This window comes from Loxodonta africana, chromosome 14 (assembly GCF_030014295.1).
Source record: "Loxodonta africana isolate mLoxAfr1 chromosome 14, mLoxAfr1.hap2, whole genome shotgun sequence".
Lineage (NCBI taxonomy): Eukaryota > Metazoa > Chordata > Mammalia > Proboscidea > Elephantidae > Loxodonta > Loxodonta africana.
Genome location: NC_087355.1, coordinates 1,042,323 through 1,055,305, shown reverse-complemented (window position 1 = coordinate 1,055,305; position 12,983 = coordinate 1,042,323). Strand labels below are relative to the sequence as shown.

The 12,983-nt window shown below is 38.0% G+C and overlaps 1 protein-coding gene across 2 annotated transcripts in view; it reads left to right on the top strand.

The window, feature by feature from the left end:
- Nucleotides 1-5,093: 5,093 nt before the first annotated feature.
- SNTG1 (syntrophin gamma 1) overlaps nucleotides 5,094-12,983 on the top strand; it is a 564,878-nt gene continuing 556,988 nt past the window's right edge. For both annotated transcript variants that reach the window (XM_023540209.1, XM_003421078.3), the window contains exon 1: nucleotides 5,094-5,120. In XM_023540209.1, the coding sequence (XP_023395977.1) occupies nucleotides 5,094-5,120 (27 nt within the window). The remainder of the gene's footprint in view (nucleotides 5,121-12,983) is intronic.

Here is a 12,983-nt window from a genome sequence, read left to right as displayed (position 1 = left end):
GAGTTAGAATCAACTAGAAAGCAACTGTTTTCTATTTCCCCAAAGTACACACAAAGTTTACTTAAAACCAAGCCCAGGTCACTGTCAATGTCATTTTGATCCTATTTCCACTCATTTGTTTGGCTCAGTCAACCTCTTTCTATACAGCCAAAGCACAATGTGAGGATGTTGAAAGCATGTGGAGAGGGTACATGTTGGTTTTGGGTTTGGGATACACAGAGACTGAAGATAAATTTTGCATATTTCATAATTTTGCCTTGGGCCACCTCTATAAATAGACATTTTTCCCTTCAGTAAACTGACCTGTCATCAAAAGCACAGAGTCTTATAGAGACTTTTTTTCACTCATCAAGTAAAGCATTCTGGAAATGGTCTAAATAATTTAAATCTGAAATAATTTCCCACCAATATTTTCTATTCCATTTTATATAAGTATGGACTCAACTCCGCACTTCCTCATTCCTCTGTGTGTGCAGTCATATAGGTTCATTCTCTCTATTTTATCAGCCTCCTGCTGGGTAAGGCGTTTTGAGGGGAAGCAGCAGTATTTTGTATGAAGCATGCATGAAATCCCTGTGTTTCTCTAATTTTGCTTTCCCTTTTTTTGGTTACAAAGAACAAGTTTAACCATGGCAATCAATGCTGTTCTCAGCATAATTGATGACAGTAATTCTTCTAAATTTCTGAGTATTAAATTTAATCACAGAAGGCAAGACTTCTGAGCAGGGGCCAGGTCTGACGTTTAGACCTTAGGCTCTCGGGAAATGTTCAGCTCAAGTTTACTTCTCAGGCAGGAACCAGGCTGCCATCTGTGTTTGTTAGGTTGCTTATGTAATAATAGTAGCAACATAGGTTTCCTAAGCATGGGCATCTCCATGCATATCACTGATCTCATCGTCAAGACCCAAAGTGGATCAAGGTTGAGGTCGACGATGGCGATGTGTTCAGTCTACAAAAATTACGGTTGCCAACTTCATCTTATTAGTCACAAGCTACTTTTCATTGCTATTCTCATCTTTGTGTTATAAGTGATGAAGTTTTCTAATAATCATAGTTTAAGTATTTCCAGAAAGGCTTTATCTTTTTTCCCTAGTGAAATACTATAAAAACAACACACTTCTTTTTTTCTTTGTGTTTGGATATAGACGTGAAAGCAATTTAAAATTATATATATGTGGCTGCATTTTATACATACATACATATATACATACACATGTATGTTTTTTATATATATACATGTATAAAACCAAACAAAACCCAGACCCAGTGCTGTCGACAGAGTAGAACTGCTCCATAGAGTTTCCAAGGAGTGCCTGGCGGATTCGAATTCCTGACCCTTTGGTTAGCAGCCGTAGCACTTAACCACTACCCACCAGGGTTTTCGTGTATATATATATATATATATGACGGCAGTGGGTTGGGTTATATATATATATACCAAAAACCAAATCCATTGCAGTCGAGTCGATTCCAACTCACAACGACCCTATACAACAGAGTAGAACTGCCTCACAGGGTCTCCAAGCCCACAGCTACATCTTCTTCCTGCTGAGTGGCTGGTAAGTTTAAACTGCTGATCTCTTGGTTAGCAGCTGGGCGCTTTAACCACTGTACCACCAGGGCTCATGATATTTATATAATTCATTTATTTATATATAAATGTGTGCATGTGTGTGTACATACTTACTGCGTTATATTTTAACACAGATCAATTATTTTAAAACTAACACAGAGAATCCCCTAATAACTTCATATTCCCATAGCAAAAAATGTTATGGAGAAGATGAACATGCCTCAAGGCAAAAAAAAAAGACATGAGACAAAAGGTTACACTGGAATTTTGAATGTAAGTATTGCTAATGCACTGACTAAAAAAAATGAAGTGTTTTTCTTATCTCCTTTTTTTTTTTAGTTTGAACTCAGAAATAACTAGTGTATAGTATATTCTGGAACTTGCCATCCTATTGAAATTGTTGGTACTTATTAATTGTGCTTAATGGGTTTTCAGAAATATCTAGAAATGTGCTTTTTTAGTCAGTGATTGTCACAATAACACTGCTTAATAAAATCATAAATTCTAAACACTAAGCATTTATTTCTCTCAATGGTCTTTGTTTGGCTATGGGATGCTGCTCCAGGCAGGGGATTGGGGTGTCTCTGCTTGGCCTTGTGTTCTGTGGGCCATCTTGACCAGGCAGAGCAGGCATCAGCCTCCCTGGGAGGCTGTTCCCGTGACAATGTCAGAAATGGAAGAGTCAGGGGAGGACCTGTGAGGCTGTAAAGAAAGCAGCACCTGGTCACGCCAATCCTTTCCTCACTGCCCAGTGCCAGGCATACAGCCAAGCCAAAGTCCAGCTGTAGAGAAGGGAGCTTTCCCCTCATGAGGCTAGGAAATGGTGTGGATGGGGAAAGATGGAGAATTTGGGCCAGGCACTTGTCTGCCACTGGGTCTACATATGCTCGTCTGTGGTTATCTGGAGCCTTCACACCTCTAATGTATCACAGAAGACCAAACATTGTCAAAATAACCTTTACCTATGATAGCGTTTACCTGCAGTGTTCCATAGCTAATAACAGTAGAAGGAGCATATATAGTCCATGCCAATAGGTGTAATAGTGTTTAGGAATGACGCTTTAAAAATGTGCACACTACATGAAATTCAGCATGTGAAACTAAATATGAGATTATGTTTAGACATCTGGTTAAATATCTTCAAGTCTATTGTTATGGTTGATTTTTAGTACGAGGATGTGAATTCTTGAGTCTCCTTTTTTTTTAATTAAAAAAATGAATTAAGCACTGCAATTCTCCTACTTTTATAGTAAAGGAATACTCTATATCAAAATTAAAGATAGACAAGTATTTCCATCTTTTTCAAATGTAATTTTTAAGAGCAGTTTTGAAAAAACAATTGATAAAATAACAAATTTCCAATTAATACTAAAGTATAATTTATGTTATTAAGTTATAATTTATATTACCAAATTGCCCTCCAATGCATTTCAATAAAATGTAACCAAGCCTACACCCACAAGATTTATTTATGGAAAATATTCAACGTATTAAGGGACATGTTCATTTGCTATTGAAAATGGTCTATTTCTTTTCTCTCAAAGCCGGAAGTAATAACTCCTCAGTTCAGTGACAGAACAGGTGAACCTATTACTCTGTTTCAACTTGGTGAAGTGTTCATCAATTTCATACCACAAAAACTGACAAAGAAGAAAAAAATCTACAAGTCTTCTATTTTGAAATGAACCATTCACTTTACTTTGAAGTCTCATTTACCTAAACCATCATATTTTTGCTCTGCATTGATTTATCTAGTAAGGTGTCAAATTTCTGTGTCAATTCTTAATTATCTCTTTCAAGATCCTACTATTTTCTTCTTTGAAATTTTTTTTTTGATACCATGCGTTTTCATTAATGGAAACATGCTCAGTCATGCAGTACATTTAAATTTTTGGTTGGTTATATGGATTTTGAGAAATATTATTTGGAAATACATGAGTCCCACAAACCTTGAGGGGTTCTCAGGTGCCAGGACAGGTGAGTACCCGTCTGTCCCACCTGTCATGGGTGGCAAGATTTATTCTGACACACACATACAAACACAACCCAAACCTACCAGAGCTCCCTAACTATCATAAAAAAAAAAAAAATCATAGGGAAAGCATAAATATGTTTACAAGGCTTACTTACCTGTACAAAACCCAAACGAGACAAAATTTTTTACCCAATCACATTTCCTAGATACACTACCTCATATTTAAAGCTAAAAGCCCAGCTATTTTGCTTCAATGAACATTTCTTTAAGCTTTCCCCATTACACAAGTGCCTACTGGAGGGCAATAAATGCTTTTAGAGGGAAAAGTAAGTTACAAGAAACCTGAGCACTGGGAAAATAGGGTTAGATATAGTCTGTCCCACAGGTCATGGAAGGGTTACCCTAATATCAAAATCAAAAACCAGTTGCCATCCAGTCAACTCCAACTCATGCCAACCCTATGAGTGTCAGAATAGAGCTGTGCTCTATAGGACTTTCAGTGGTTGATTTTTTGGAAGTAGATCAAAAGGTTTTTCTTCCGAGGTACCTCTGGGTTGATTCAAACTGCCAAACCTATGGTTAGTAGCCCAGCATGTAATATTTTGTGCCACCCAGAAACTCCTAATTATCCTAATACAATTCCTAGTATTAAGTTGTCACATAATGAAACAAAACTGTCTAAAAGAATTAAAAAAAAACAAATCCTTGTGTGCATTTATATGCATTTAAATCTGTATCCTCATTTAGGGACTCTGAGTCTGTATTAGGTATTTCACCCTTTGATTTATTACTGTTATTTATTTTTCACTCTGTTAAATAGCTTACCTCCTTACATCATACTGTTTGTGTAAAATTTTAAGATCCAGAGAGAATTACTCATGCATGTAGCTTTTTAATTAAAAGGAAAAAGATTAGTTAACCTTTTTTCAAGAGATAACCACGTGAAAGGCAACTTTTAATTATTCTTTACCCAGATTCTTCCCCAGCTGCAAACTCTGGTACCAGAATGAATGTTGGAAACAGGCTAACACTTGAGGGAAGAGGTTAATCATATGGTTAATCATGTCTGAATGCCTAGTGGAAGAAAGAAGGAGACAGAACACACATTCTCAATCACGCTGAATAACAGCACTGTGTTTATACCCTCACCAACTGGGGATTAAGGTTTTTCTCAGCTCCTCCTTTCTCTCTCATCCTTATACCCTGGGAGTCCTTATTCCTTGTTAAAAAAAAAAAAATAAGAAGCCAAACTCATTGCCATCAAGTCAGTTCTGACTCATAGCAACCTTATAAGACAGAGTTGAACTCCCCATGGGGTTTCCAATGAGCAGCTGGTAGATTTGAACAATCAATCTTTTGGTTAGCAGTGAATACTTAACCACTGTGCCACCAGGACTCCATAGGTACTATAAGCTCAGTTTGCCTGCCAGTCCAGCTTCATAATCTCTACTACTTTTTTAGTGCTCTGCCCTCTCACTTGCGGCTCTGCCTCATGGCTCACTGTCTCTCTGTCTTTCAGACAACATCCTCTGTGGTGCCTAGCACATGGATTTCAGGACCACCTGTGAAGAGGTAGGTTTAACAGCCTCTGCTTCTCAAATGAGGGAAACAGCATGCATGCAGAAATATGTGGTCCCCTTTCACATAACTGGGGCACGGCTTTGGGCAGAAGGATGCATGATGGACCTGTATCATTTTAGAAGATCTATTTTGGTAAGATTAAAAAAAAACAAAGTGCCTGGGGAAGACTCAGGTTTTCGCTGTTCCTTAAGAAGAGGCCTGCAGCATATTTGACCTGACTGAATTGATCTTCCCCACAAACTATTCACCGTATGATTTCAGGTACTGGAACTGTTAGAAGCCATTCTGATCACATAAATTGATATAAATTAGAAGACGTCTAAAGATTACTTTCAGCACTAAAGTCCTGTGATTATACAATTTCAATAATATTTAAGTATTTTAGTCTCATTTAAGTATTAATACCTGGCAATTCAGATTCTCTTCAGAGATGTTGCTGCACTTTGTGATGCACTCCCTTTTCAAGGATGTTAAAGGAATTCAAGTACGTAGCTCAGCGGTGCGTGGACGTGGGCCCAGGGAGTATAACCTGTCTATTCAGGAAGAAAGACTAGTTTTTTACTGAACATGCAACATTCAAATCATTGTATTCTTACTCTTCAGGCATAATTCAAATATTCATAGGTTAAAAATACCTTACATCAGCTTAAAAGTTTAGAACTAACCCAATGAAAACACAGTAACAACTGTATTACCTATGGCAGAGATAAAAATAAACAAAAACTTCAGTTCTTGACGTATGTGAAGATTTTTCTTTCAGTGAGATATCATGTATTTAACTTTATCTTGTATACACTTGTGAAAAACAATTCACTATTTTCCGCTAAGACAATTTCAAAAACATATATACTTTAAAATGTATCACAATTGGTAAAAAGTTCAGAATGTAAGCAAAAGCTTTTTTTTAGAAAATTCATAAATTGATTTCACATTTCAACTCTTCAAATTCCTTTTCATTAAAAAATTTTAGTATGATAATACCTCATGCATATCTCCATTCTAGCACTTTTCAATTACGTTATAGTTATTTGTTTATAAACCTCTCCCACCTCCAGACTGAATAGCATAAATTCAGAATATATGACTTATTCACCTTTGAACTCAGTACCTACCACTTCAGCAGTTTTTTAAAAATAAATTAATGTTTTAGAAGCTTTCCATGCTATTTTAAGCTTAAATTGTAATTCTGGGTCATTTCGAGTTTTAATTGCACAGTATCATACTCCTAATTTTGAATGTAGTAGGCATTGTATTTCCATCTGATGTTTTGGGTAGTAAGATGCTTATGAAATTGAATGGATGTTTGCATGAAAAAAACACAACGTCAATATTCAATATACTGGCCAAATACTGTTTAACGAATGGCTTACCATTCGACTTCAGAGGGTAACTGACAGTTGATTTCCCAGACTTTCTGTTTTTTTAAACAGAATTGTTTTAAATCATTGATTTGGGATATGTATCAAGTTCTAATTAAGGTTCAAAAGATTTAATTGACAATGGCTATACTGTTGGAAATTTCTTACTCCTTGCTTTGGTGGGAGGAGGTGCTAGTTATCTTGAAATGAGACGTTTGAGAATCTCAACCATTTTAGACTCTGCCCGCACTGCAGAGTGTATCTCTTTCAAAATTATGCAGCAACTGAGTCCATGTGTCTCACTGAATTGGCAGGAATTCAGGTCTCTAAGATGCACTGAAGATGATCAAACCTCTCAGAAGATGAGTTGGAATCAATTAATTTGCCTAAAATGTACAAATTTAGAACATTTAAGTTGACAAGAACCATAAAGATAACTTAGCCAAACTTTGTCACTTAGCAGGTGAAATAATTGAGAGTTTTCATGGAGTGCCACATGTCATTTGGTGAATGAGCTGAGAGCTGAGCCAACATGTGTACCTTGGAACTCCTGACTCCAAGTTTTGTTCTCTTTCTAATAAACTCTATTGCTGGAAATTATGTCATAGTCAGCGATACACTAATAAAACCTGTTTTCTCTTGACTCCCAATAAGCCATTGCAGTGCAATTGGTTTCCTTTTTTATATGGCCGTTCTGGCCCTGGATTTGTAGTTCTGCCAGGATGATTTGCTAGGCCACAATCTTGCAGAGAGATTGGGTGGTTTACTATGCAAATCAGGTGACTGGGGCCTAGCCAGGAGATTGGTCAATTTTGCCATCTTGCTAAGCTTAAAGGGGCTAACCCTACAGAGGTTGAGGAGAGACCAACTAGCATCAGGAAGAAGAAACTGGAGCAGAGCACATAATAATTCAGACCCAAGGTTCCTGTGCTGAGTATCTGTTAGACCTAAGAGACAGAAAAAGTTGTAACAGTGGAGACAGCATGAAACGGTGCAAGGCTGTATGAGCAGCGAGAACCAGGAGAGTGGTGGAAGACGGCTGCAGTGGGCTCCCTGATTCATGGAGTGAGAGAGCTGAGCACATTCGGGCAGGAGCTTGTTGGTAGAGTGAGGTGCCTTCCGGCACTTGATGGCAGAGCCAAAAGAATAACACTTGCCCTAGTGGGGCCCAGTGGCTGAAGCCAGGCCCAAGCAGGGGCCAGTGACAGAGGTTGGGCCTGAGCAGGGAACAGTGGCAAAGGCCGGGCCTAAGCAGATCCTGGCTGGCGTTAAAGACTAGAGCAGGCCCAGCCTACGAGCACAAATGAGAAGTACAGCCTGCTGCTGAATGGCCAAGAAGGAGCTGAGAGCTGTCTTGTTTGGAAGCTGTCCTGATTGCGGAAGTGTATCCTGTCTCCTGAGTTGTGATCTGTTATTTCCCTAATACACCACATAATCGTGAGTGTGGCCTGCGAGTTCTGTGTGGCCATTGCACAAAATTAATCCAACCCAGCAGAGAAGTAGCGAGTGCTGTAGGGAGGAAGGCTGGTGTTGGAATTGGTAAAAAGGTTGGAGGTGGAGGTATGTCTGACCTCCACCTACAGGAATTAACTTTGTGCTGACGATTGTGATTTTCTTTCCTCATGAAGGTAGAGGACTCTGATGCCACTAAATTGCAGCCACTAAAGGTGCACATCAAACAGATCCAAGTAGACTATCACAGTGTTAATGTCCAGGGGCCTCTATATTGTAAAGAAAATAGAAGAAGTATGTTCAGATAACTTCCTTTACAAGCACATGGAAGTATCTAATGCAGATCTTTCTTAAAAGAAAGGTCTACTTATTTTTAAGAAAGTTCTCTTAAAACCAAATGTTGCATTTTTTTTTTAAAAGAATTGACATTTAGAAGTCTAACTAGAAGCACAAATGAAGGTAGAGATTTTCCATGAATATAAGTGGAATAAATAATAAAATACAAAATTTAGGAAGAAAATGTATACATATAATTACTGATTATCTCTGCTTTAAAAGTGTCACCAAAAAACCATAGCTAACAGGCTTTGTTTAGTCTATTTTTTCTCATTTTCACATTTGCATTCCTTAATATATGATTCATGTACTTGTGTTGACTATGAAAATATGTATTTCTTTATAACATGTACTTGATCACTTGTTTATTCATATAAATATATACATTAATTTAGTCCTTAATATATTAAAGTATAATCTGTGACTACGATTTAGTCAACAAATTCTGAAAGAACTCCTATTACAGAAAAAACACATTATTAGATCCTATAGAAAAATAATCCTTAATAATAGAGTAATAATTATTTTGATCTTCTTGAGATAAATACATGTAAGATGAAGTTAAACAACAGGATATATAGAATTAAATATTGCTGAACTCATGGCATGTGATGTTTTCTTGGTAAAAAATTTCTGTCCATGGCTCTGTAGAGACTTTGCAGAGGGAGCTCTTTTCTTTATTATCTGTAACTCTTGTCCTTTCAGTACCCAATTGTTAGGTGAATGTTTATTCAAAGAAAGTTCTGAGTTCAGAGAAGTGAGGGCTCACCTTTTTAGATGGAGCATCTTGGTGGCTTCAGGAGAAAGGAGTCTTGTGCTAGGACTTGGAAATTGGCTAGAACTTAACTGATGAGAGGGAACTCACTACAAGTAATTCAAGAAGGAAAAGGTAAATGATAAAATGCAGTTTGCAACACCTTTTGTGGAATGGTGTTTGGAGCACAGCTGCTCCAATATGGTGGGGCATAAGAAATTACATATTTACTTAAAAATATAGTTTACAGAACAAATCAAATTATGTTTGGTAACCAAAGCATGGGAATACTGTGAATGCCTGCAAGAGTATCTGCGGTTCATATTACAGTCTTCACCTACTTTCTTGTAGTTTGTAGTTTCACCTGATATTGTTTATTCTACATTTCCAGATAAAAGCAACACAGATTTTAAAATGTCATGAAAACACATTTTGTACTCTTTGAAATATCAGACTATACTTTAAAAAGATCTTAACTTTTAAGTAGAAGATGGATGATAGCCTACTGTTTAAAATTCCAAATTATGTGCTAAATTTAAGCTAAGTGTAAATTAAGCTGTTTACATTTTAGATTTGTTTATACACCAAAGTGTAAAGAAAATGCAGATTCACAACTACATTTCATTGATATACAGAAAATATAGCAACAACTATTTTAAACAGTATTCCCTTCTAATAATCCCTCTTGGAAAATAGTTTCCAAATTAGTTTTTGTAAAATGCAGGTGCTGTCTAGGATCACCTACTAGGGTATGGAAAAAATATTTGAACTTATATCAATCATTTTGTATGAATCATTGCTTTAAATTTTTTTGTTTTATAATTTATGTAATTTACATAATAATCTGCATAATGTTTGCACATGGCATATAAAGCACACACATATATATACACATTACACATAAGCAGCCTCTACATTTCTTGTGTAGCCCATGCACAGTCAGCAGAGTTTGGACATAAATGATTGATTATTGTTAGGTTCCTGAAGAAAAAGAAGATGGTCATATGTCTAAACTTTAAGATTTGAAGCCAGAGATTGTTTAGGTATTGTCTTCTGTCTTAGTCATCTAGTGCTGCTGAAACAAATGCCAGAAGTGGATGGCTTTAACAAAGAGAAATTCATTTCCTCACAGTAAAGTAGGCTAAAGGCCCAAATTCAGGGCGTCAGCTCCAGGGGAAGTCTTTCTCTCTCTGTCAGCTCTGGAGGAAGGTCTTCAGTTGGTCTGGGAGCATCTCAGAGCAGGAACCTCTGGTCTAAAGGACATTCTCTGCTCCCAGCACTGCTTTCTTAGTGGTACAAGGTCCCCAGCTCTCTGCTTGCTTCTCTTTCCTTTTATCTCTTAAGAGATAAAAGGTGGTGCAGGCCACACCCCAGGGAAACTCCCTTTACATTGGATCAGGGAGGTCACCTGCGTAAGGGTGGTGTTACAATCCCACCCTAATCCTCTTAACATAAAATTACAATCACAAAATGGAGGACAGCCATACAATACCAGGAATCATGGCCTAACCAAGTTGATACATATATTTTTTGGTGGACATAATTCAATCCATGACTTCTTGGTAAATAATCTCTGTCCGTGATCTGTAGAGACGTGCATTCTTTATTACCTGTAATTCTTGTCCTCTCAGTACCCGAAGTGAGTTCATCATCTATATTCTGTTTTCCAGAAAGCTATCTAATACCAGGGGCATTTTACCAGTTGTGTGAGTGAATGTTAGCTTTGGCCACAACAGAAGTGTGCCAAGAGAAGACTCAGAGCTGTTTTAGTTCTGCAGACTTTACCTGGACCGCCTTTCTTGTCCCTTTGATGTCTAACAATTGTTCACCCTAGGGTCCTCAAGGGAAAGCCCCTCTCTCATCCTCAAGTCGAGACAAGAGCATTATTGTAATTGCCAGTTATTCTGTTACACTTCTGGGGAGAAAATTGGCCTAAAATGTCCTGTACGTGAAAAAATGGCAAATCTTGCTCAATTATTTCACACTGGGCTGTGGCATTGTTTTGTACTTTCCTCCTCATACTACCTCAGACTCTTTTTTCACTCTGGCCCTCAGCCAAGGTAACATACTGTGCATAAGGGATTTTCCCAGGAAAAAAATTATGTTCTGTATTAAGGAAAATATGATAGGCTTATGCTGGGATATTTCCCTTGAGCTTTTCTCTGGGGCTGATCGTTTGGCAGGTATTTAGTAAGCTCCTGCTGTGTACCACTCCCACAGACCAGGAAGAACACTGCCCTTGCTTCTGACAGAGATTTTGGTCAGCATTGCCCTTACAAATAGGCACAGACCGATATGAGTTTAGGGAAAGAAGGCTCTGGAGGCTGCAGTATATCAGCATATTCCCATTAATATCTTGGAGTACCTTTTAAAGAAACAAACTCCTAGCAGCCCTCATGGACATTTATATTCCAAAGAAAAGTCTGCTATCATTTACCTGGGATAATGTGCTCCTGAAATACTAAGGATAGACATGTATTCCTATGTATTCTTCTACGAAGAATGGCTCAGTAATTATTAAATGAAAATGACATTTCCAAAATATGTTTTGTTGCTGTTGACTTTTTGGTGCAGAGTAAGAGCTAGATACTATATTCTACCTTAAAAGAATTTTCCTCTGTATCTTTGACAAATGGGAACATTGAGTGCCTTTGCTTGAGAGAATATTTACAATTATCTGGGTGAATGTTTTAACACCAACATGCTTCAAGTGTGACAAGGTTCAAGGAATGCTTCAGTGATTATTAAGGTGCCAGTTTAAAGCTACGACATATATGTTCTGAAGTCTTCACAGTCTTTTTTTACAACTCCCCAAAATGTGTGAGGCAAAAACATTAGATCGGGAGTCAAAAACCTTGGGTCTTAATCTGAGCTATGCTTCTAAATAACTGTGCTAATTTAGGCAGTTCACCGCCTTATCCTGTTTCCTCATCCAACCTCTGTGAGTGTGTGTGTGGGCGGGGGGTAGGAGGTTGATGACTACCAAACCAAAAAACCAAACCCATTGCCGTCAGTCAATTCGGACCCATAGCAACCCTGTAGGACGGAGTAAAACTGTCCCATATGGCTTCCAAGGAGCACCTGGTAAATTCAAACTTTTTGGTTAGTAGCCGTAGCTCTTAAGCACTATGCCACCAGGGCTTTTGGGTTCCTAGGGGTGGTGAAATAGCAGATGTCCCAGTAGCTGTTAGCTAGATATAAAGTTCTATGATGGAGAAAGAAAGTGGGGGAACAAAGAATTTCTTTTTGAGGTGATGAGTATTCCAACATTGATTATGGTGATGGTTGCACAACTCTGGAATATATTGAAAATATTTAATTGTACACCTTAAATCCGTGAATTGTATGGTATATGAAGTTTTTCTCAATAAAGCTGCTATGATAATGATAAGTGTATTATAAATATAAAATAAAACTGTCATTTTTTGAATATAGTATATAAAATGTGACTAATCCTTACTCACCACGTTTGGAGGACTTTTTCTGACAGGTGCACTTTAAATGGCATGGGAACCTCTTTTCCCTGCAGCTGTAACCAAACATGGGTTCTTGTCCCGTCCTATTAGCTGGTCAAAATAAGATGGACACCAGACCACCAATTGCAAGGGAAACAGAAAGTGGCAATTTACTGTTCGCACAAACAAGGAGCAGCTGAAAGAGGTTGGGGAGGTTTTTATTTCCAGTGGCGTCTGGGGGTTGGATTTGGTGCTCGGAACTCTCGGCCCTTAGCGCTTCAGTGTCCACATTTGGAAGTCAGGTGCTGAATCATGTTGGTGATGCTCACATCCAAGGACATACAGAGGACACAGAGCTTCAGGTCCTGCACATGCACCAAAATCCTGGTTCTCAAGTGCGTGGGATTCTGACGCCATATTCGAACTGCGGTTAGGGCCAATGTGTGGTCCTGCCGAACTGCAGTTGGAAGCCTTGGCTTGGCGGCTGCAGGGGGTGGAG